At 49.1% G+C, this 25,854-nt stretch overlaps 1 protein-coding gene across 2 annotated transcripts in view; it reads left to right on the top strand.

Moving 5' to 3' along the window:
- Nucleotides 1-25,854, top strand: part of KCNN3 (potassium calcium-activated channel subfamily N member 3) — a 147,969-nt gene that overhangs the window by 107,231 nt on the left and 14,884 nt on the right. For both annotated transcript variants that reach the window (XM_058539306.1, XM_058539305.1), the window contains exon 4: nucleotides 18,856-18,997. In XM_058539306.1, the coding sequence (XP_058395289.1) occupies nucleotides 18,856-18,997 (142 nt within the window). The remainder of the gene's footprint in view (nucleotides 1-18,855; nucleotides 18,998-25,854) is intronic.

Raw genomic sequence — 25,854 nt, 5'->3', positions numbered from 1 at the left:
CTCCCACTTAGTTACCAGCATTCTTAATTTGTTTTGTTCTTGTTTGTAATTTAAACTGTGGATTTTATTTAGGGAATAAATGTGTCTTGAGGCTTTTTATTATTTCAGAAATTAGACTATACCCTCCTGAGGTTGCCAGACTGTCGCTGCGGCCAAATTAGGCAAAGCCGGTGAGGGCTGGTGAGACTCTAGGCCAGGGTCTCAGAAGCCTAGTTAAAGGATGGCCTTGAGCCTGAGGAAAGAGAGCCATCATTTGTTAAGTGCTTCCTGCGTACATCATCCCATTCAACCCTTACCATAATCTTTGTAGTATTATCTCCGTCTCACAGATGGAACAACTGAGGCTGGGGCGATGGGGTAACTCGCCCACGCTTGTGTGAGCCTCGCCCTCAGTAGATGGTGAGTCTGTAAGAGAATGTCTTCTCGAGTGCCTGGCACTTCTAGGAGGTCAGTATTCATTATTATTATTATTATTATTATTATTATTATTATTATTATTATTATTATTAGTGTATGTGTGTGTGAGGAAGATCAGCCCTGAGCTAACATCCGATGGCAATCCTCCTCTTTTTGCTGAGGAAGATTAGCCCTGGGCTAACATCCGTACCCATCTTCCTCTACATTATGTGGGACGCCACCACAGCATGGCTTGACAGGCAGTGTATCGGTGCGCGCCCAGGATCTGAACCTGCGAACCCCGGGCCGCCAAAGCGGAGCGCACAAACTTAACCGCTGTGCCACCGGGCCGGCTCCAGTAATTATTTTTGAGTAAGTAAGGAACACTATCTTATAGTTCACGGCTTTACAGTCTGTACGCAGTGTCTCCTCTGTGGCCCAGCACTCTGTGAAGTGGGCAAGGCAGGACTAATTTTCCCGTTTTAGAAATTAGGGAACAGAGGCTTTGAGAGGTGAGTGAGGCAGAATCTGACTGCTGGCCCAGGGCTGCTGCCTGGAGAGGCGAGTCCTCCACTGGCCGCACTCCCGTGCAGAGCTCCTGGTGCCTCCCTCCAGGGTCCCCTAGGCAGCCGGGTGCCATCCAGCCTGAGCATCCCCCGGCCTGGCTATTTCCAATCCACTCAGTGCTTGAAGAGGCCAGAGCCCAAGGTCACTTAAGCTAACAAGCGAATGAACCTGTATCTGGGTGAGCGGATGATGAGGATGACAGTGGAGATCTTTGTTTTAGGGGATAATTGTGTTTCCTGGAAAGTCTGTGGAGAATGGTGCCATTGCTTGAGGGTTTAATAAAATCACTCATCAGATAAAAGTAGAAGCCAGTAGATAAGTGTTTGCCTAGGGAATCATCATCATCAACATCACCATCACATTCCTGATCAACAGCCTCTACTCTAATCACGACAGATTGGACCAAAAAAAAATACAGGAGGCCTTTCGAAGACTTAACACCCGGAGGACTTTCCTCCACGTCTCCTTCTCTGTCTGTCTCCCTCATTTCATGAGTCAATTTTTCCTCCCCATCTGTTTGCTTTCTGGCACTTTGTACAACTGTCTGGGCTCTTTCCTTTAGCTTTCTGCGGTTGCTCAGCTCCGATATTTTCCCTCGCCACACTTCTCCTTTGTTCTGGCCGTCTCCTCTCATCTCCCGGCTTCCAGTCCTGTGAAGTGTCAGAGGTGGGTTGTAGTTTGTAGCAAATGTAGCAGCATTTTGTTGCCTGGCAACACGTAACAAGCGTCTTCTGTGACGGCTGCTTCCTGTAAAACAGAACCAGGGCTGGGGATGCTGGGATGAAGGGGCCTCCAGGGGCCTCTCTGGGGTGGCAGGGAGGGGGAAGGGGAGAGAGACAGACAGATAAACAGATTGGCTTGCGTGGTGACTCTGAGTGTGGCCGTTTGACTCTTTCATAATGGCCGTGGCACCGGCTCACCCTCTCCTGCTCTGTTTCAGGAATCTCAGGTGTTCAGTGGTTGAAAGTCCTGGTTAGGAGCCCTCAGAGGTTCTATGTAACTTAGTGATCACCTGCGGTGGCTCCCCAAAGCATGGGCAGGGGAAGGCTGCGAAGTGGTTTCTACCTGAGCTGAACTCTCCTTCGTCCTGACCCACATGGGATGCCAAAGGCCTCCTGTGTGTGAAGACGCCTGGCTTCTGCGTCTGTAGTCAGCCCCCAGAGGCTTGTGGGGAAGGAGTTGGGGGTGGAGCGAGGGTACAGAGTGTGATCAAAGAAACACCTACCTTAGAGCTGGAAGAGGCTATGGAGCTTATTTAGCCAAATGCTCCCATTTTACCCATGAGAAAACCAAGGCCCAGAGAAGAGAAGCGACTTGTCCAGAGTCACACAGCAAGTTGGAGAGAGTCTGAGCTCCCAGTTCAGGGTCTTTCTCCTGGGACCAACCGTCCAGGGCTCACATGACTGGTGCCTCACGGGGTAGAAAGAGGCAGCACAGTATGCTTAGGCCCAGCATGCCCCTCTCCAGCCTCTATTTCTTTACCTGAAAAGAATGAGGTTTGTCAGACTAGAGGTGGCCCCAAGACTCAGTGACTCCCAGAGAAAAAGATGACCCAGCAGGCAAAGTGCCTCCTGCCCAGGTCTTTGACTGTGAGTCCATGGCTCTTCTCTCCCTCCTCAAGAAAGGCCCAGCAATTGGTGGAGTCCTGGGCCTCTGGGCTAATGCTTCCTAGGAGAATCTCATTCTGGAGGCAGAGACCCTCAGCACAGCCACTCTTGTGCTCCTGAGGACACTTGTCACCATTGGGTTGGTTTAGGGCAACCTCCTGAGAATCTCTATTTTTCCAAACATGGCCCCTTATGGCTGCGAGGATGGGAGATGCAGATGCCCGCCCCTCTCCATCCGGCTCTCCATCCCATGTGGGCAATGGGGCAAGAAAAAGTTCTCAGAGGGCCACAGCTGCTCGGAGCTGGAAGGGGCACTAGATGTGTGGTGGCCTGGGCCCCCTCATTTCTCAGATGAGCAGATGGAGGCCCAGAGCTATGAGGGGACTGCTGATGCTGAGGGAATCTTACACCATTCTTTTCAGGCCCTGCAAACGAGAAGAAACCTCCAGATGGGTCATCTCTTCTTTGTCTTGCTGCTTCTTTTCCTCCAGCAAGAATCTCTCAGTTCAAGAGGCAGAAGGAAGGAATACCGATGCGTAGGGCAGCCTTTCCCCAGCTGAATCCCCTCATTCTGCTCCTGGGGCCGCAGAGATGAGCCACGAGGGGCGCGGAAGGCTGTTGGCCTGCACCCCGGTGCGTGAGCCTTTCCTTCCAGCTGCTGCTCTCACAGATCTCAGAGCATGCCAGCTCCGGAGATTTAGAAGTTCCTCCAGTGAGAAAGCCCTCTTTAGTGGGGAAAGTTGGGTGTGTGCTCTCTCCCTTTCTTTCTTCACATAGTGCTGACCTTCAGAATTAGCATTACTTCTCACAGGTTCCAGGGCTTTCCAGTTAATCATGGAAACCAAGGTCTGAGTGGTTTGGCTGCAGGAGAGGTGGGCCTAGACCAGCCCAAGACCCCGCCTGCCCCAGACTTTGTCACCCTTCACATGGCCAAAGGCCATCCCCAGAAATCCAAGGAAGTGTGCCACCTGGACACCCAGGCCTGTGGAAAGAGGTTAGAGGTTAGAGGCAACTGTGGCCCACATGCAGGTTGCCTGTGGTCAGGCAGCATCCTGCAGTCTCCCAGAATCCCACAGCCATGTCCCCCAGATTGGGGTGGTTGCCTCTGCCAAGTCAAAATTCTTCTCACTCACCCTGGTGTCCTGGCTTCTCTTCAGCAACCCCTCTTCTCAGGGGCAGGGGAAGCTGTCCAACCAGAGCTCCCACGTCCTGCCCTGGAAGCGCCAGTGCTCTGGGAAACAGTAACAAGAAAACTCCTTCCCAGGGTGTTTCTTCCATCCTGTTTCTCTTTGTTCGTGGTCACAGGGTGGTCCCCACCTCCCTGCTATGCTAACGCCCATGAGAGACTGCAGCTCCGTAACCTCCTCAACATTTGCTCGCCTGGGGAGCTGCCTGGCTTTAATTCTCTTTGGAAAGTGTAACTGAGAGGAGAAAGACCCTTCTTTCCTTTGAGGCTCCAGCCAGGGCCACTGCCTATGCGGCACTTCCCTCCAGGGGGCGCCATTCACATTGAAGTCTTCGTGAATGGCTCTCCCTGGAGTTGCACAGCGCACAACCTACAATGCTGAACCGGGCAGCCCTGGTTTGGGCTTACTCCTTTGTGAAGCTGGCTCATTGTAATACAGATCGAGGCTCAGATACCTGAGAAAGGGAGAGTCCCCAGCAATCTCTCCAATCAACCTCTCTGGGCCTCCACTTCCTAATAGGCATAATGTGATCAAAGATGGGGCTGTGGACTCAGCCAAACCGAAGCTCATGCTTAGCCTCTGCCATCAGTAGATATTTTCTTTTGTGCAAGTTCCCTAATCTGGCTGAGCTTGAGCTTCCAACTCAAGAAAACAAGAGATGACAATTACGAATCTTGTTATGATGAGGATTAAATGAGATCATGCACATAAAGATTTGGCCCCTGTGGCACGCGACTGACACTTGACAAATGATGCTGATTATTGTTATCTCTTAAAATACTGCTAAATATCCAGTCCTACCTACTTCACAGAGATAGTCCCAGAAATAAAATGAAAGGAGAAATAGATCATCTCTAAGGTCTTGGAGGAAATATTTTACAAGAATCCTGACCACTGTGATTCTTGTCTCTGTACATAAAAAACTGAGAACTGTGAAGCCCTTTTGCTTCCGAGTCACGCTCTGTGACTGATGGTGGATGTCGGGAAAAGACTCAACCGGGAGAGAAAAAGCTCACAGGCGGCAGACCCAGACCGAGGCTCAGGGCAGTGGAGCTGAATGAAAACCAAAGACAGCAGCTGAGAGAGAAAGCAGAGGCCCACAGAGGGGAGGGAGATGGGACCAGGCTTAAATGTCACCTTCTCTGGAACCCTCGTTCATTCACTGCCTCCTTCTGCAGATTTCCTGAGCTTCCTCCAGGTGCCTGGCTGTCAGGGCTGGCGCTGGGCTGTGCAGAAGGACGAGCTCCAGTAGCGTGCACATAATTAGATCCCGTGGTGGGAGGTGACAGAGAGGAGCATGGGGCTAAGGGAGCTGCTCAGAGGGCATTTGATCCAGGAAGGCTTTCTGGAGGAGGTGATTTCCTGGGCCTGAGAGGAAAAGAGAGCAAGAGGGATGAGAGAGAAGACAGACGGAGAGGCAATGGGAAGAAAAACAGAGGAGGGGGAGGAAGGGAAACGAGGGCCCAGGGGTGCAGGCCCACAGTGCCAGCATGCTCAGGCGGCTCTGCTGGACCCCCCATACAGAGGGACCAGCAAGAGCAGAGCTCAGAGGTGGGGGGAACAGAGGGTGGGAAAACCAGCAGTTGCTTGCCCTGGGGGCAGTGAGAGGCCACACCTGCGCTCAAGGTTAGAGAGGAAGGCAGGGGCCAGGCTAAGGAGCTTGGACTTAATTTTCCATCCAACCTTATTTATTTACTTGCTTCTTTTACTCCAGTGACACAGGAGAGATGGTATTCAGACACCTGACTTCTGCTGTGGGTGTGCCCCAGGTTATAAATCATTTCCATCAGGGTAGCTGGAGTCCCACCCCTTTTTTTCCAAAGGAGAAAGCAAATCAGAGTCCAAGAGAGCAAGAGTGATGTTATCACAGGGGTAGTCTTGAAACCACCCTGTCACAAAACAGTAAATCATTCACAAATGTCAATTCGTCAACTACTATTAACCCTAGATAGACTGTTTGTATATCCCAGTGTGTCTCGACGCTGTGGCAGAGAACATCCCCCCTGCCCCTTCCCCACCCTAGGCCAGTGGGAGCCACTGGTGGGTGTTGAGCAGTGGGGGGGTCTTGTGTTTTGGAAAGATTTTCCTGGCTGCAATGTGGAGAGCGGGTTTGAGGGGAACACAGGGATGACCATGAGACAGACCAGTTGGGGAGACTGCTGCAGCGACGTACCTGGGACAGGATGCCGCTTCCCACCAGGGAGGTGGTGGCTGGGATCACCCCTCCCTACTTCATATCACACGATTCTGACTCCGCTGGGGGCTTCCTGGAGCAGGGACCCTGTGCATTTCATTTTATGCCATCGGTATCTGGCCATCCAGTAGGTGCGAAATACAAGTTTGCTGGATAAGCAAAACCAACCTGAAGCAAACAAAGACTGGTGTCCCCATGGGGACTGTCAGCTCCTTGGAGGCAGAAGTCGCCATCCCTTCATGGTGGGGTTCTCCTCACAAGGAGAGGATGAGAAATAGACTGAGTCAATAAAAGGGAAAATGAGAGAGGCGAGATAAAAGGGAGGTAGGGGCAGCGTTTCAAAGGAGGAAAAGAAAAGAGAGAAAGAGGGATGAGAGAGAAGACAGATGGAGAAGCAATGGAAAGAAAAACAGAGGAGAGGGAGGAAGAGAAACGAGGGCCCAGGGGTGCTGGTGACTGCAGGCCCACAGTGCCAGCGTGCTCACATGGCTCTGCTCAGCGAAGGCCAGTGCTGGGGACTCTGAGGTGGCACTTCTTTATCTGCCGGAGCTAGTCCCTGCACCTGGAGCACCCCCACCCCAGCCTACCCTGCGCTCCAGCCTCACCCCTGCTCGTCCTGGGTGGTGTAAAGATTGTGTCTTCAGAGAAGGTCCCTGCTAAGTGCACCCCAGGCCACTCCTTGGCACTTGTCTCAATTGTAACTCGGCCTCTTTCTGCTTTCATGTTGCTTGGTGCTGCCCTCCTTCACTGGACTGTAAGTTCCGTGAAGACGGTGCCCAGATTGGTGCATAGTAGAGGCCTCATTCATAGTTGTTGACTTAACTCATTCATTAAGCCCCAAATACATGCCAGGCGCTGTGCAGGGTCTCATATTTGTTATCTCATTTAACCATCAACACGACCCCATGAGAGAGGTTTTACACACCTCATTTTACAGAAGGAAAGGCCAAGATGCGGCGAGGTAAGCACCTAACCTAGGACACGCAGCTAACAGGTGGCAGGGCTGGGATCCGAACCCCGGGCCCTCTCCGCCACACCACCTCCAAATCCCGTGGAAGACACGCGTCCCATGGGAAGAGTGCTTCTTCCAAACATATTGTTTTTCTCCATTTTCATGCATTTTATTAAACATTTCCAAATCAGGAAACATGGAAATATTTTTTAATAAGAAGAAAGAAAACATTGCAAATAGGGAAACTGACTCAGAGGGATTTGCCAGATGAGCCATCTGGTTTTTAATTGAATAACCATTCAGAGAGGTTGACAGCGATCCGCTTCGTGAAGAAAACGGACTGTGGAAGGAATGGCAGCTGGCTTCCCTCAAATGGTGCATCCATTTGCGAAGTGGGGAAGTTGAACAAACATCTTAGCTCAGCCGAGAGAGGAAGGGCCCCAGGAGTCGAGAAACACCCACCAAGAAGAGCGGCGCTGGCGTGCTTGTTCAGACTTCCCACCCAGGCCTTAGAGAGCTTGCACCCAGATGTGCGACACCAGCCAGATGTCCTGACTCCTGTACATCTGGCAAAAGTCTCCACGGAAAACTGCCAGAGGAGACACGGAGGCCATCACCTCTGTGAGAAAAAGCCACACTGACCATGTTCCCGGGAAGAGAACAGGCCGCGTCTGTTGGATGGCAAGTCGCAACCTGTTTGTTGGAGCTGTTGTGCTTTTGGTAGTGGTGGTTTTCTCCCCTTTTAAAAATAACTGGAGGCCTTGTGCCCATGCTGTTCATTCTTGGGGCTGGAAATAAAGGACTAGATTTAGATTTGCCTTGGAAAGATCCAGGGCTGTTGCCTTGAACTACCTGGTGGAGGGAAAGGTCCTTATTTTCCTAAATTCAAAGCCAGCTCTTAAAAAATAGGACACTCGCTGTGGGGATGAAACAGATGAAGGAGTGACTTGATGCGTGCGTGTCCTCACGCACATGTGGTCTATCCACCCTGCCTCTCCTGGGTCAGCCCTGTGGTCAGCCCCGGGTCTCCAGGGCCATTTATTTCACATTTTAAGATGTTTATAAGGGAAATTGTTTTTAGCTAGAAGAAAGGACTTTTTTTTTTGCCTTGCTTTGATTCACCTGTGGCTGGAATATGCAGTGGCAGGCCTGAAGTCACCATAAGCCATTTATTCCTCAGCTAACTTTGAATTTCAGTGGTACTTTTTCACATGCCTCAAGCATTTCTCAAATGCTCCTAAACTAAAGCTCATAGTATCCGTAAGAAATGGCGATTTTCTCCCCAAAGCTGGAATAACATGCCCGTTGGGGGTGCTTGATAACTAGGAGTTGATTATATTGGAGGCAGGACAAAGGTAGAGGCAGGGATGGGGCTAAACCTAGGACTCCATGAAAATGTCGCCCTTTAGTACAAGCTCCTCTGGCTCCCTGTACAGGCTGGTGCTCGCCAGTCACACAGAGCCTCCTGGTCATTGTCCTGCGGGTGGGGACTGCGTAGGTGTTTTGCCGAGCGAGGACAGGCCGGTCCTGCCTGGGCACACAGATGCTGCCGCTGCGCCCCACCCATGCCCTGCTCACTGCACCTGCCATTTTTAGAATCAGAAAAAAGATGGGTTTCAGCCCCAGCCTTTTCCCTTACTTGCTGTGAGAAGTTAGTGAGGTCAGTTACTCTCTTGAGCTTCTCACTGCTTCATTATAAAATCAGAGTGATGGCCCCTGTCCTGCTGACCTGATCCTGCTGGGTTGTACTAAAGACAAAATGGGATCATTCATTCATTCATTCAACAAATATTTATTGAGCACTAGAGATAAGGCAGTCAGCAAAGCAGAAAAAGCACTTTCGCTCATGAAGCTTATATTCTAATGGGGGTTGATAGTCAATAAACACAAAAATAAGCCAAATGTATATTATGTCAGGTAGTGATACATGTGTGGAGAAAAGTGAGACACGAGAGGAAGATGGGTGTGGTGGGTGTGGGGCAGCGGTGCAATTGTAAACTGAGAGGGCAGGGAATGCCTTACTGAGAAGCGGACATTAAGCCAAGGCCGGAAATTATCGGGGTGAGAGCCTTCTGGGTAGAAGGAAAAGCAGGTATCAAAACTCCGAGACTGAAGTAAAGCGGGCTGTGGAAGGAGCTGTACAGACACCAGATGGCGGGAGCAGAGAAGTGAAGGGGCAGCTCAAGGCAAATGGAGTCAGATGCCCCATAAGTTTGGGGGGTTCTTTAGGCCCTTAAAAGTCCCCCTGAGGACTTTGGCTTTTGTTCTGAGGGATACAGGAATTTTTGAGCAGAGAGGTAACATAGTCTGTCCTCCTTTCTGGAAAGACCGTTCTGGCTGCTGTTAGTGGGGTGGTGGGTGGAGGTGGTATAGGCAGAAGCTGGGAGATCACTTAGTGATGCTGCCATGGTCCAGGTGAGAGAGCAGGGCCTGGACCAGGTGGTAGCAGCTAAGGTGGTGGGGAGTGGGCAGATTCTGGACATATTTAGGAGGTGGAGCAGACAGGATTTGATAGAGATGAGAGTGTTAAACTGCCAATCACCATGCAGAAGGAAGGGGCTGTGGTGGACCCAGAGCAGTGGGACAAGGACTAGTGGGAGGAGAACCTGGAGGAATTACCGTTTTCTTACATGGCAGTGTCTGCTGCCCGTTCTCCCTCCATGTGCCATGTGGCTGCCCTTGTCACTAGGATGAAGCCCCAGGGGTGAGGTGCCCCAGGTGGAGGCTCTTCAAGAGGCAGTCACATGCCTCTCTCTGTATCACCGGTTCGAGGCTGACAATGCCCTCCACACTCGCTCCCCACCACAACTTCGTGAGTAAGCAGAGCAGACATTATTCCACCCTGCTTCCCTGAAGAGGAAACAGACCCTGGGACAGTGAAGTGATTTGTTCAAGGTCACAAAGCCATGAGGGCATGAAAGGCAGTCTTTCAGCTCCAGATCCTGCATTCTTTCTGCTATGCCAAGGCTAGACTTACACACACAAGATGGTAATAGCACAACAATCGCCAACTTTTTTTAGTGTGACTATGTGCCAGACACTGTTCTAATTGTTTTAGACATACTGGCTCATTTAACTCTAACTCTGTGTGGGTTAGGTGGCAACTCTGTGTGAGTAGGTACAAGTATTATCCCCTTTTACAAGTGGGAAAAGTGTGGACAGGGTCATGCAGATACTAAGGGGCAAAACCCAGGTTCAAACATAGGTCTTCTGGCCCTCGAGGCTGTGCATTCAACCACAACACCAGACAGCCTGGTCTCCTCCACAAGACCATGTGGGGGCAGCAGATGGAGAGTGCAGATGCTGAGTGGTGTGGGAGTGAGAGACAGAGCTCACATTGGCTGGGCGGGTCAGATGGGACTTGAGCTGGGTCTTCTAGGGTCATTTAGAAAGGATCAGTGAGGACAGTGGCAGGCATGACAGGAGCAAGAAAAGTGTGTGTACAAGGCAAGCTTGGAGCACAGCAACACTGAAGAAGAGGCCAGAGGAAAAGCCAAGAAGGATGCCATAGCAGGAGGAAACCAGGGGAGCAAGCTACTGAAGATGCCAAAAGAGGGCAGTGCTCTGAGGAGGGTGGCACCAACGGGGACAAAGGCCACCAAAGGGTCAAGTCAGGTACATGCTGTTGAGCTTTCCATTGGAGAACTTAGCAAGCACAGGGTCCACAGCTCAGTGGGGGCAGGGGTGTGAGTGTGAAGCTGGGGAATGACTGGAAGGTGAAGACAAAGCAATCCACTTGGCTCGATTCCTGCAAATTTCCAGCAAACAAACCAGACCCAAGACAAATGGCTAGAGCTGTCAAATCACTAAGATCCATGTGAAAAGAGTTAGGTGACAGCTACTGTGAAGAAGCTGAGTTCTTATTCACAGTGAGAACTGACTCCAAGCCCAAGATATTTGGCAGCCACTTTGACAAAAGTTTATCTGCTGAAGAGAACAGCTGAAATCACATTACCATGCTTCACTGAGTTACTGAAGCAAGCAGCGCTTTGACAGGGGAACAGCAAAGGCAACAAGCAGCCACACACATTCCACAGATATTTACTGAGCACCTTTTATGTGGTAGGCTCTGAGAAGGTACCTAGAATAGGCTACAAAGAGGATTATGATATAACTCCAGGGTTAGACAAATAGGCCAATGGAACAGAATAGAAAACCCAGAAATAGCATCATTTCCACTTATAATCTATATGACAGAGGCAGCATTGAGATCAGCAGGGGAAAGGACAGACTACTCATTAAGTGAGCCTGGGATAATTGGTTTTCCATGTGAAAAAAATGAAGTCATATCCCTACCTCACACCATACACAAAATCAATTCCAGGTGAATTAAAGACTTAAATGTGAAAGGCAACATTTAGGAACATTTAAAAGAAAGTCATGTAACTACAGATAGAGAAGGATTTCTTTAAAAATCATATAAGTCACGAATTATAAATTAAAAGGATGGTAAATTCAGCTACAGTAAAATTTAAAACTCCTATTCATCAAAAATACTGTAAAGAAAATAAAAAGACCAGGCACAAACTGGAAGAAGATATTTGCAACACATAAACTGACAAAGTTCTTCTTATCTAGAAATATAAAGAACTCTTAGAATCAGTAAGAAAATAAGGCAAAAACAAGCCAATAGAAAAATGGGCAAAAATCATAAATGATCCTTCACAGAAGAGGAAACATGAATGACCAATAAACATAAGAAAGGATACTCAAGCTTCTATCAGGGAAATGCAAAGTAAAAGCATGATGAGATACCAATCTACCCACTAGTTTGGCAAAAATCAAAGTCAGATAATGACAAGTGTTGATGAGGACATGGGGCAACAAGAACTCTTATCCACTTCTGGTGGAAGCCTAATGGTACTGCCATTTTGGAAAATAACTTGGCATTTTCTAATGAAGTTAAATTTGTACATACCATACAAACCAGAAAATCCACTGTTAGGTATGTGTCCTAGAGAAACTCTTACAGAATGTACCGGGAGCTATGATTAAGAGTGTTTGTAGTAGTTTTGTTCATTAAAGGAAAAAACTGGAAACCATCTAAATGTCCATCAGTAGGTAAATGAATAAACAAATTATGACATATTCATATGATGAAAACAGTACAGGAATGAAAATACACTATAGCCACATATATCAACATACATGTTGAGTGGAAAAAAGCAATTCATAGAGGAGTTCATTGTATTAGTTATCTATTGCTGCAGAACAAATTGCCCCATAACCTAGCTTAAAACAACATTTAAGACATTTACTATCTCACAGTTGCTATAGGTCAGGAATTCAGGGGCAGCTTCATTGGGGGCCTCTGGCTCAAGGTCTCTCATGAGACTGTAGTCAAGCTGTTGGCCGGGGCTGCTGTCTCATCTCAAGGCTCAATTTAAAGGGTCTCTGCTTTCCAGCTCTCTCACGTGGTTGTGGACAGGCTGTGGTCCTCACCATGTGACCCCTCCATGGGGTTACCTCGTGGTGTTGCAGGTGGCTTCTCCCAAGGGGGAGCAATCTGAAAGGGAACAGGGAAAGGCCAAGACAGAGGCCACATAATCTGACCTCAGAAGTGAGAGCCCATCACTTCTGCTATATTCTCTGTTAGAAGCAAGTTACTAAAGCCAGCAAAAGGAGGGGATTTCAAGAGTATGTGAGTACCCCAGGAGAAACAGGACCAGTGCGGGCCATTTCAGAGGCTGCATACCACACTCTTGTAGTATGATTCCATTTTTATGAAGTTCAGAAGCAGGCAAAACTAAATTGTGTATTGTTTAGGTATACATCCCTATGTAGAAGCACATGAAGAAAAACAAGGACATGATAAGCATGAAATTCGGCATGCTGGATTATCTCTGTGGGAAGTGGGGGCCTGGGAATGGAGACAACACCCCAGTAGATTCAACAGGACAGGTTGGATAGTGAGTTCCAGGACGCTTATTTTATTTTTATGGTTCATAATTTTACGTTACGTGTATTTTTGTTTTTTTCTCTTAGGTTTGGTTTTATGTTTGATAATATGGAAGTTATATATGCATACCGATTAGAGTCAGTTGTTCAATTTGCTGTCCTCCACCGGCTCTTCCTATTTACCCGTCTGCAGAGGTAGCTACTTTTACCTCTTTTGCTAATTAACTTTAGAGTTTACCTCCATGTCTCCAAATAACATACTTGTATGGCTACTTCTTGATACTTTGGTTTTGGCATCTTCTGTTCACTTCCCACTATGGAAGATGAGGATTTAGCTCCTTTTCCTCCCCTCCAACTCCTCCTGTCCCCCGCCCCCTCCTCCCTTCATAATTATATCATAATTCTGGGTAGATCAGTAATCAGTGTTTACGTTACTCAGTCAATGCTAATTTGACTCTATTCATAGTTGAGCCTTGTAGCGTGATAACTTTTCCTTCCGCAGAACTTTTTGTTTTTCCTGGTTAATTATCATGTTTGTTCATTTGCTTAGTTTCCATGTATTTATCACTAATTCAATTCCAAATCCTGTCACTTGTCTAAATCTCTTCTCAAGATGTTCAGGCGTATCAGGTTTTCTATCAATTTTGTCTTCTTGGAGAAATGTCTCTCAGGGCCTTCTGACCTGCTCCAGCCTGGACTGGTTTCCCTGCATGCCTGGTGCATGGCCGTCATCCAGGGACCTCCCAACGCCATCACCCTGGGCCCCTCTCCTCTGCAGGTCTCCAGTTTTCTCTAACCCAGAGCTTCCTCCTTCTTGGTTTACTCCTTGGTTTTGGTGACACACACCCTCCTGCAGTTTCATGAGAAAGGCTGCAGAGGAGGCAAATCTTTGAGAGTTTTGCTTATCATCCACCTTTGGACTTAATGAATACCTTGGCTCATTTGGAATTCTGGATTGGAGATAATTTTCCTTCAGAATTTTGAAGTCTTTATTCCATGGCCTTCTAGCTTCTAGTGTTGCTGTGAAAAAATCCAGAGTCACTGTGATTTCTGAGTCTCTCTCTCTCTCTCTCTGGAAGCTCCGATGAATCTTCTCCTTCCCCCTGATCTTCTGAAATTTCACAATAATGTGCCTTGGTGTGAGTCTATTTTCATCCACTGTGCTGGGGACAGTGGACCCTTGATCTAGAAACTCGTGTCCTTCAGTTCTGGGAGATTTTTAAGATGATTTCTCTAATGATTACTTCTCTCCTTCTCCTCCTCCTTCTTTTTTCCCAGTTCTCTCTTTCTGAAACTATTATTATTTGAATTGGTAGACTGAGTCACTAATTTTTTCACATTTTCTCTCTTATTTTCATCTCTCTGTCTTCTGCCTTTTGGGAGACTCCCTCAATTTATCCTCCAGCCCTTCCGAAAGACTTCTTTGGTATAGCATTCCATTCTTGTCTCATGGGTCCGATATCTTATTTTATCTCTCTTACAATGTTAATTATGGGATTTTTTTCAGGAGTTCTTCCCTGTGAATGATCTGTATTTGATCCAGGGTCATTTTTCTTTGTTTGTTTAATTGACTGATTTGGTTTGTGTCTTTAATGTTAGAAACTTTCCTCAGATGTCTGGGGATTCCTGGTTGTCTGCTTATTTTTAAAAGCAGGGGACTAAAACTGTTAGCTGTGGAGGGATTTAAGGAGAGAGCAAAAGTAAACATGTGTATTTAATCCATCATCTTTACCCAGTCATACAATCTTTCATATCTGTCATTTATTTCATAATATTAAAAAGTGAAAAATACCATACTCCACACCCTAATGATATATTAATAACTTTTAATATCTATCTTTAAAAAATTACACCTTTTCCTCCTTAGCCCTTAAAGAAAAACATGGAACTATTTTCTCCAAAAAGTCTCTATTGCAAAAAATAACATGCGATTAGTACGTGAATTTGTGCGCAGTGTAAACCACTGTAAAATTGTGAATAGGTTTGAAAACAGTTTCTCCCTCCTCTCCACTCCCACAGTCCTGAATCACCAGCCTGGCTGTCTTGCTCATCACTTCCTGCTTGGTGAGTTGCATGCGTGTCTTATCTCCATGACGATGCTCCAAGACATGGAGGAGAGTAGGGTGTATGTTGGATTCATCTCGGCATCTTCTATAGCCCCCACCAGAGGGGAGATCTGAAGTTTGAGATGTGAAGTTTGACAAACAATGAATGAATGACATCCTCAAGATCTGCTTCTCTTCTCCTCAGCACCCACAGTTAGCACCAATAGGATTGTACATGGTGAATGAAAAAGAAGCCCTTAAGAACATAAAGGAAATTGAGAGAAAAATAAAGCAGTAAATCAAGCATCAATTTAAAAAAGAGAGACAGGTTCCCTGTTGCTGTATATACTTAATTCCACTTTGAGCTCTAATTTATTTACCTTGGAGTCCACCCACATTTGAGCACGATGGTCCATGGTCCTGAGGGTAGCTGAGCAGCCGGGGAACACTAGTTTAAGCCTCAAGGTTTGCAAGGAAAGGTGGACCGTGGAGACCCTTGTGCACAGCAAGCCAATAATGTACACAGAAGACAGGCTGCAAATTAAATCCACACCCCCATGGCTTGGCATTCAAGGCTCTCCATTGGTTCTTCTTGGGCACCTGCAAACTTTATAGCAGTTCTCACAGTCTGGGGCCTGCCCTCTTTAATCAGTCTCGCATGTAGCTGCTAGAAGAATCATTCTCAGATACCAAGTGTCTCATGTCCTTTCTTTGTTCAAGAATTTATAGCAGATTCCTTTCATCCCTGTATCAAATAGTTCTCTAGCCTCAACTTCAAGACATCTTCATGAACGTCTCATCACCCCCTGGTTGGGACCCTCCCCACCGCACTGTAATCCCCGCCCCTATATGTTTCTATAGATTGTTTCTCAGGCTGATAACACCAGCTCCCTCTCAACAAGGATCATTGCTGGTTGCATGCTGCCTCGGGGCAGAGCGCTGTGCTAGGATTGCTGGTGTATTATTTTCCTTAATCTTCCCATCAGCAGATAAGGAAACTGGGTCACAGAGAGGTTAAGTCACTTGCCCACAGCCACGGAACTACTTAAGGTGGAGCTGGGGCTTGAAGCCAGATTAGCTGAGCCCAAGACCACTGGCTCACCTCTTCTCTAGCCACCGACTCAACCTCATACCTGACTCAAGACTTCTTTTGGGAAATGTTTTCTGATGAACTGATGACCCCGGCTCTGACTCTCTAACGTTTGTTTACCTGTTGCGGGCTTGTGGCATGGAGCTGTCTTTGAGTGTTCCCCCATCCATGCCCCCACACTCAATCTGTCACTGAGTCTTGCTGCTTCACAGACTCCAAAGTCCACCCCTCCAGGGAAGGCTTCTCCACCACTACCTCGGCACAGGCCCTGAGAGCCAGAGTCTGCCACCATTCCAGGAGAGCCAGAGTCTGCCACCATTCCTCCCAGCTGGAGAGCAGCAGTGCCAGGAGTGGAGGGGACTGCGTCAGCCTGAGGGCCCGGCAGAGCCCCAGGGCTGTGGGGAATGGGGTGGGGAGGGCAGCTGCCCATCCCAGACCATGTCAGAACTGGGAGGAGGCTCGTGCATTGGGGCAGGGGCAGGGCACACTCTATCTTGGGGATCAGAGATGGGTACCACCAGCCTATGCTACTCGAATGTGGCCAGATGAGCAGCCCTGGGGAAATGAGGCTGAGTGGAAGAAGCAGCCAGCTAGGGTGCCCTCATTGCTGCTGGGGTGAAGCAGGGAGGAGAGGGCAGGTAAGGCATCTTATCAGCAGAGCTTTGGGGAGGGGATGTCTGCTCTTCCAGTGTCCCCCTGGAGTTCCAGCATGCAGACAGCTATGAAAAGGCTAATGCCACCCCCCTCTGGTTGCTGGTAGAGGACTGAAGTTGGAGCTGGACAGCCCACCGATGATGTGCTCCCTGGGATCTGCTAGGGCCAGGCTTGGGTGGGCGATGAAGGCTGCCGCCTGCACCTCCCTCCTGTCTTTGCACACCTGCTTCCCACCTGGCTACCCCACCTCAGTGTTCCATCTTTTAAAACATCCTGCTTACCACCTGCAGGCTACTCTTCCCAGCAGGCCTTGTCATCTTGTCATTCTCTGCTCAAGAACCTAGAATCCCTTCCAAGGCCTCTAAGACCAAGTCCAAACCTCTTATCCTGGAATTCAAGGCCTTCCAAAATCAGACCCCAGGTCTCCGAAGCCACCTCATTGCCTGCTACTGGACCCCAAGTGCCCTCTTCTACTAAAACTCCCTCACCATTGCCCATGACACACAGCAGTCGCTCTTGCCTCTCTGATACCCAGTGAAAGGAGCATGGGCTTTGGTTGGGTTACTTCCTGTGTGTTCTCGGGCAAGTCACTCAATGTCTCTGTGCTTCCAGTGGCTTACCTGTAAAATACTTTACAGGATGTTGTGAGAATTAGAGTGTTTGTCTACAAAATGCCAGGTTGTGCTGTATGACTCCCACAAATGCAGTAAGAGTCTACAAATGGTCTCCGTCTACTGCACCCTTGGTGTTCCCCGACTCACGTGCCCTCCACCTCCTTCTGACCAGCAGAGCTCCTGCCTCCTTGCAGACCCATCTCCAGATGCACCTGTCTGAAGCCTTCCCTGCATACCTGACCTAGGGGGTTAAGGGGAGGAACAGCAGCATTGCCAATTGCCCACTGGGCACTAGACCCTGTGGGGGCGTGGAGAGCACTGATGATAGTGGCTAATACTTCCTGGGGGCCTCCTTGTCCCAGACCCCATCCCAAGTACGTCGTGTGAGTTAATTCACGTAAGCCTCATTGGTAACTCAATTCTGTGGATTAAGGTTCCTAAATGGCTTTCTGCTGCATCCTACCAAGATGGTTTGGGCTCCCTGGCCCCATTTCACCTTTCCCATCAGTGGCCTCCCAGAGGCTGACGGGGAGATTTTATCAGGATAAAATGCAGAGTCCCTTGTGTGTCATTCAGGCTGATCCTGTTAGAGAACTTTTTGAGAAGGGACCCACCCTCACCTTCCCTGCCACGTTAGGTGCAGCCCGGCCCACCTGCTGCACTCAAGTCAGGCCCAGGGCTTTCATAAGGGCGTTCCCTCTGCCTGGAACACCCTTCCCCCTGGCCTCCCTAGAAAACCCTCCTGTGTTTGGGTCAAGGTCATGGCCCCCCCACCCCCCTGCCCCATCCCTGAGGTGCCTTATCCACCCACTTATCAACCCTTCTGCAAATGTCTGCATTCTTGCCGGACCCCTCCCCTGGGCTGAGAGCCCTGAGGGTAGGGGCTGTGTCCTGATCACCTTTGTATTTCAATACTTGGCACAGAGCCTGGCACATAGTGGCCTTGGTGTTTGGGGATGAGGGAGGGAGGAAAAGGATGGGGTGGAATGAGCATCGGGCAGAGGGAACAGTGGCAATTCGTTTCCAGCTGGTTCCTCCCAGGGCGGGGCAGTCACGAGCCTCCATCCAGCTCAGAAGAGAAGGCCATCCCTCTGCAGAGACCAGAACCTGGAGCCTCCCCTGGGAACCACTCCAAGAGCGCCCCGGCCTCCGCAGCCTCCCTCCAGACGCTCAGGAGGTGCCAGTCTTTGGGATCCATCAACCTTCTCACGGGAAATTGCTAAATGTGTTTGGTGATTTTTTTTTGACATTTTTCCTGTTCAGGAGCTTGTGATTTCAGATTAATCACATCCACATACATTTAGACTGTCAGCTTGGAAGGGAGAATCTAAATTTTATTACTGCATGATTTCACGCAAAGCTATTTTACCAACACCAAAAGGACATCTACAATATGGTACAAATCATGACAAAATACTTTACCTCTGGGACCAAGCTCATGGTAGGGGGTTGTGGGGACAGGGAGCTGTGGGCAGGACATGGGTGGGCAGAGTCAAGCCCCTTTAATCGCCTACAGAGATCTGCATGCCACCATCACTGCTGTCTCCTTCTCAGCAAAATATGGCATTTCCTCCTCCATCCAGGTTTGCCCACAGCCTTTACTCCTGGGAATGGCAGTTGCATTGACTAACTCCTCTCTTCCCCTTGGCAGGTACCATGACCAGCAGGACGTAACTAGTAACTTTCTGGGTGCCATGTGGCTTATCTCCATCACATTCCTTTCCATTGGTTATGGGGATATGGTGCCCCACACATACTGTGGGAAAGGTGTCTGTCTCCTCACTGGCATCATGGTGAGTACTGCCTCTGCCCGTTACCGTTCCCTACCCTCAGAATGTTGCAAGGAGCAGCGCCCTTTACTGCGAGCACACAGAGGCCTTCCTAGTCAGGGAGTGGGGCCAGCTGCTAGTTAACAGGCCAGCATGCCTGTCCCTGCACAGAGAAAGGCAGATGTGAGATCTGCAATGGCTTCTCACTTTTTACTTTCCTTTTCTAAAGTAGAAATAAGGTCCTGGTTCCTGACAGTTAATGGTCTCTTCATAGCGCCCCAAAAATTGGCCGGGCGAAGCTGGCTGTGGGTCTGACCCTCCAGTCCCACCCACCACTGCCTGACTGCCCAGTTTGCTCACCCCCAGTAAGCATCAGGGCTTGCACTCAACTGTCTTCCTTCCTGTCCCCTGGGCCCCACAGACCTTGGGACCACGTCTGATAAAGTGTCACTGGAACTCACAGAGGCAGGGACTGGGGAAAGAGCACTGCACTGATCACAAGAGACCTGTGTCCTGGACTGGATTGGCCACGGGTTTGGGTCCCGGTTTGGCGACGTGGCCCTGGGCCAGCTCTTGCCTTCCCCAGACTTCGGCATCCACATCTGCATGTTGAAGTGCTGGCCTCTGAGTGCCAGGTCCTCCCAACGCTGCTGTCCCAGCTAGATGTGACTTCATCCCCGTCTCTGCCCAGGTGCCCAGCAGCTGTGCTGCATCCCACCCATCGTTTTGCCACCCCCACCCCAACGCACACTCTTGCCCATCATGGTCATCGTAGCGTAGTGTATGGGAGGGACGTGGGTTGGGAGTCAGAAGCGGAGTCTGAATTCCCACTGCCGACACTCACTGTGGACCCTGAGCAGGGCACTTAGCCTGTTGGACCTCAGCATTCTTGAGAATAAGGTGGAGGTGGAAGGCCTGCCCTGCCCTCCTCTCTGGCTGTTGATGAGGACCAATCACAATGCTTCATGTTCATGTGCTTTGTTAGCAATGAGAAGCTGCACACCCCATCAGTGCTGGCGGAGTCCTCGGCATCCCAGCCTCCACCACTCCTTCACTGGCCGGTTGGCCTTGCTGCTCCTTAGGTCCAGGACAGGCAACCACTAGTCTTTGACCTCCTTCCTAGATCCTAGAACACAGAGTGAACACACAGTGTCCCCTTTTCAGAAGGGGAGACTGAGGCTCAAACAAGACAGCACACATGTAAGCCTGGGTAATGCTGGGGTTGGTGGTGGGGTGTGAGGTGGGCAGGATGGCTGCAGCTTGGTTCCAGGTCTCCATGGTTGGTCACTACAGCCCTCCCAGGGGACCTCTCCTTGCACCCCCATCATGCTCCTGTGAATATTCTTCCTTTCAGGGCCCCCTCAGCTTTCATTCATCACCCCCACTTCTCTTGGAAGGAGAAAAGACCCTCCTTCTGAAAGGGAAATGACTCCTTTCTGCAGTGGAAAGAGGGTTAACTCCTCACCGGGGGTGGGAGCTGCCCCACTCCCGCCCCACCACAGCCTGGTGGCCTCCTGGACTGATCTCGGTGACAAGGTAGCCAGACATGGGCCACTCAGAGCAGAGGAGGCCCCGTGGTCAGAGGCCTCAGGCAGTGGGCCCGCTGAGCAGGAGGGGCCCCATGCTGCCATTTCACCACCAGACACAGTCCTCTCCCCTTTGCGACTACAATCCTGCGCAGGTGCACATTAGCAGGCAGGGCCTGAAACAGCAGTTAATGACAAAAGGCTTAGCGCCAGGGTGGGGATAAATCATGGGTAAGTGTACGGCCTTAGAACAAACACCTCCCCTGGGTTAGTAGGAGTCTGTCTGGCACAGCTCCAGCTGTCACCAGGAAACCAGGGAACGATTCTTCCTTCCAGAAAGAAATGAAATGCCGCCCAAAGGCCAAAGCTTTCCTGTCTTCCAGCCGCTCCCGGGGCGTGGGCTTTGTGCCTCAGAACCAGCATAGAGCCCGGCTGCCAATAGGTAGATGGGCCCTGCTGGGAGCCTCTGTTATTTTTAAATACCAGCCATTCTCCCTCTCAGCACGGGGCTGTGCCCATCCGCCAGCGGCCCATAGCCACCACTTCCCTGGGGCCTTCCTTCCAGTCTCCTGGCTTCTACTCTGCAAAGCCAAGTGGGGCAGGCAGGGCCCCTCAGCCCCCTTGCTGTCTTCCCCTGGGGTGTGGTCTCTAGCTCCCTCTTTGCTCCTGGGTCTGCAGCAGCTCCTTGGAAGGGAGTGTTTTGTTTCTTGTGGACAGAGGTGTGATCAAAGTGGAAAGAACAAACGAATGAGGAGGAACCGAGACCCACCTCCCACATTAAAAATACAGCACATGCCTTTCATCTTCTCCTTTTGCACAAAACCCTGCTGCATAAATATATACCTCTCCGTACTCAGGAACTGGGAGGTTTCCTCTGTTCATTGTCAGTGTTTTTACCCAAATTAAAGTCAGTTGCCTCACTCTGGGGTCAGCCACAGTGAGGAACCCTGGAGGCATTATTCTAACAAATGTGACTTTTCTCGCTGAGTCACTCCTTTCAAGGGTTCACATTGCTGAGAATCCCTTCCTCCCCTCCCCCAGCCTCCCGGCACTGTGTGCATCTCCTGATTATTATTGCAAGCGCCTTAACTAAAGGTAGGGCTTCCTGTTTGGTTACCATGGACACCATGCAGGCCAAGGCAAGTCCTGCTCGGGAAGGGAAAGGAAGGATTTGTGTGTGTGGCTGTAAATAGTCTTAATCATTGTTTTCTCTTGGCAATCCCAGTAACAGTGTAATTATCAACCATTAAGCAGGGTATATAATTGTCTGAACAACTTGAAATTGTTGGCACAGACCTGGGGTGTTTGAGAGATTTCACCCACAAAAGCAGATACATCAAAGTCCGGTGTCTTTCCAAGAGAATTTGATGATGACAGTTACAATGCAGAGAGAAAGCTGTCAATATTTAGTATCCAGAATGGGAAATGACAATGAAACTTAAAGATGTGCTTTTGAAGGTCTTTTGGTTGGTTGGGGACACTGAGCTTTTCTCCAAGATCTCGTGAGAGATGCTGCTTTGAACTGCAGAAAGAGAACGATGATGAAGTGAAAGGTAGCACAAATTGAGTCATTTAGGGAGGAGGGAAAAAGAGGGCTCAGCAAGACATCTGCTTAATGTCAGTTTTAGAAGATGAGCTTCTCCCTGAAACACCTTGGTTTTAAACCAATTGATGTTATTTTAGTTGTTACATGGAATCTGTTGCAGAAACAGAGTCCAACTGTAAATCCTCCAGGCTTCCCTCCTCCATTTGTCACTTTCATTTATGTTTTATTTTATTTTATGCTTCTTTAGTTAAGAACACCTCATACTTTTCCCCTCGGGATACTTGTTTTTCCAGATTCTAAGGTTTTCCAGCTGGAAAATGTTTCTTGGAAACAAGAAGTGGGAGGACCGGTGTGGAGGAGACTAGGTCTCTGGGTCCAGATCTATAGATGACTTAGGCATGTTCGCCCCATCCCAGCCACCCCTTTCCCTGCTCACTCCTGCGCTCCTGCTCACCATGTACCTTGGAAAGTATGACCCCATTAGAGGTGGACCCTGTCCCCACCCACCATCCTCCCATGGAAATAGGAGTTGGACAGAGAAGACCCAGGGAATCCAGTTGGTGTCAACTGTGATTCAGGACTTGGCATCTGTGAAGGCAAACGTCTGAGTCATGGATTTGCCCCACGATCTGACCCCATGGAAGTCATACCAGCAGCTGCTTACCCTTTTCTGTCCCACTCCATCCTCTCCTCACATGCCCCCTCTGCCCACCAGCCATTTCTGAGATTCCACGCTAGGACAGCATGAGCTCTCACACGCCCAAATCAGTCAGGTCCTTGGCAATTTGTCTCTTAAAACCAAACCGCATCACTGCCACATCACACAAGCCTTCCCGGCTGCTAACATGGCCCCATCAGACTGATAAGCTCATCTAAGTATAAAGGCCATTGTCTCCAAAGGAACATTAGTTATCATTATACCACTTAAAGGTGAACACAGCGGGAAGGAGGAGGATCCCATAATACTTCCTTTGTTTCCTCTCACAAGCCAAAATTGACCATTAACTTCTGACTCAAGTCTCAGGCTCCTTGTTCTTCCTGCCTTCCTCTCACAATCCCATCAGCTCATCCTTTTTTCTTATTCCTCAGCTTCTTCCTTGGCTCTTTCCCTATTCTGTCCCATGCTGTTCAGGAGGCAGCATAGCTTGTTCCCCGTCTCAGTCTCTGCTCCAGCTCCTTCTCTCTCTGCATCCCCTCTCTTCTCTTCCCTTCCCTTCCTTCTTCACTCTTCCTTCTTCTTGTCTCTCTCTCTCTCTCTCTCTCACACACACACACACACACACACACACACACACACACACTCTGGAGATGACCAGCAGCCTGGATGTCAGCACCCTGCCCACCACTTTCTGAAGGTTGCTGATGTCTGACCCCATCTTTACAAGGTTGCCTCTTAATGGAAATGACCAAGTTAGGCTTCATTATTGGCAACTTCTCTAATTACATCCAGCCAGTGGATTTTCTAAAAGAAAAATAAAGTTGAGAGTATCCACTGCTACCTATTCAAGTTAGAAATAGGGGTTAAGAACCCAGCATCTTCCAGAGAGATATTCACAAAGGAGTCTTGACATCTTTAAGTTGAAAGATACTGGGAAACATCACTAGTCCACCCTCTTGCCTCCATGCAGAAATTCATCTTAGTCATGTAAGATAGATGGTTCCTTCGTTAAAACACTAGCTTCTAATTAGAAGCCCCTTTCATTCAAGTGGCTAGATTATGAGTTGTGGCAAGAACATGGTACACTCCATCTAAACCCTGGAAATTTGGGATGGTGACTGAGTGGTTGTTTTGATGAAATTCCCAAAGTGGCGTGGTGAGCAGGGAGACTCCCTCTTCAGGCTTATGCTGCCCCCAGCTTTCACGGGTGATTTAAGTAGCATTTTCCTGGACCCAGGGAGATGAGGGAGGATGGAGCCTGGGGAGAACCCTCTCCATCTGATGTTCCATTTTTAACACTATGATATATCCTTCTTTTTGGGCTTTCACCCAAAGTACTTTTGGAACTCCATATAAAGGAGAGGGATTATACTCGGTCTGGTTGAGGGGAAATGGAGCACACATCTTCCCTGTAGGACAGCTTCTTTTAAGCTATTTTTTGCTTTTGGAGGCCTGGCTAAATTGATTACAGCTATAGACCAGGCTGTCCAACTGCCCATACATATCCTTTGAAAATTGGGCACAGAGTCTCCTGCAAATCACAGATGCCAAGAAAACACGGCCGTCCCCGAACAAAAGAGGAAAATGAGGCCAGAAAAGGAAAGTCCACACAGACTCAGTTCTTTTCACTTTGTTGTGCTAGAAATGGGTTGGCTGACCAAATGACTATATGTACCAAGAAACATGAGATTGTTTTAATGAGAACCCTTGTGAAAAGCTAGGAGAAAGTGTTGCCCACTTTAGCCACACCAAAACCTTGCACAAGTTCACTTTTGCCAACCTATGGAAAAAGAAAGAACGAGATTATAAAGGAGGCAGTAGGGGACTGAATTACCCATATGCATTTCTCCCAACTCTGTTACAGATTACAGTACCTTTGAAAAACATTCTTTTCTGTTTCTGACACATTTTATTAGACCTGGTGAGCCAAAAATGTTATTGATCAATTCCTTCAATCCTGGGACCTCAACTGCTAACGTGGGCTCTGTGGCAACTAGAATTACTGATTGGCATCTAGAGGATCAGACTGTGACTCCACTGAGCTTATCTTCTCTTTCCATGAGTGGAGCTCAGGGCGGTCCAGGGCCCAGTGTGCAGGAAGAGGGCGATGGCCGCTGACGAGCGTGCGCTCTCTTTGAAAAACCAGGCAAGGGCAGGGCTGACTTCTGCTGCCTGCAGAAGAATCAGGGGAGGAGTGATTCTCTCACTTTCTCCAGTGCTCACAGCCCAGTTGAGAAGCACAGTGAAGAGGACTTAAAAATCCTTCAGGAGAATGTTGGAATGTGCCACTTTCTGCTCATTTCCCAGACACTCAAGCATGTGCCCAGAGGATTAGGAGATAGAAAATCAGTCCTGCAAAACCCTGCTTCTTTTACTCACCCTCCCCTTTGCTCCCCCGGAATGGACCTACCTGAGCAGAATAAGAACACTGCTCTGGAAAATACTGAGGGCCTTCTGCAGGTTCCCTTAAGATCCTGGTTTGAGGCAGGAAGGTTGTTGTTGTCTTTAAAATCTGCATGAGGGTGAATTCATGAGCCTCCTGGTGAAAGCAAGAAAGAATGGATTCCTTGTGCTGAGTCATAGCCTAGGCTTTCAGGTAAAAAGACCCAACTGAGGAGCAAGCACAGTCATTGAGTACACATACTCATGCCAACCAGTGTTCTCCTGGGAAGCAATCTTGGGGGAAAATGTATTGCCTCTTCATTAGATTATTTTCAGGAAAACTCTCCACCCCCAGCAGGTGTTCCATCCGTACTCCAGTTTATGCATGGCCTTCTTTCCTCCTGGTCCCTGGTCTGGAGCTGGCAGTGGGGTTGGGATATGCATGAGAGAGAGAGGGCCTGTGGGTGCTGGGCCCTCTGTCTTCCCTGCACAGCCTGGCAGGTGACCAGGTGATTGTCCATTGTTTTAAATTCCCCAAAGCCTCAGCCCCATCCTGGATCCTGCTCCACTAAGAACTGGCTAGTTCTAGGAAGACTCAGTCTCCCAGAGATCAGCTCTGCAGCACAAGCCAAGTGCGTTGCAGACTCCTTCCTGGGGGCGGGAATCAGGGCCCCAACAGGCTTTGTGGCTTGGCCTTGACCAGCCAGAGAGCTCAGGTTCCCACTCCACTCCCCAAAACCCCGCAGTGGGCACAGGGCATGTTGGGTCT

This window comes from Diceros bicornis, chromosome 4 (assembly GCF_020826845.1).
Source record: "Diceros bicornis minor isolate mBicDic1 chromosome 4, mDicBic1.mat.cur, whole genome shotgun sequence".
NCBI lineage: Eukaryota > Metazoa > Chordata > Mammalia > Perissodactyla > Rhinocerotidae > Diceros > Diceros bicornis.
The sequence above is the reverse complement of the archived record's forward strand: the minus strand, read 5'-3'. Positions and strand labels throughout refer to the sequence as shown.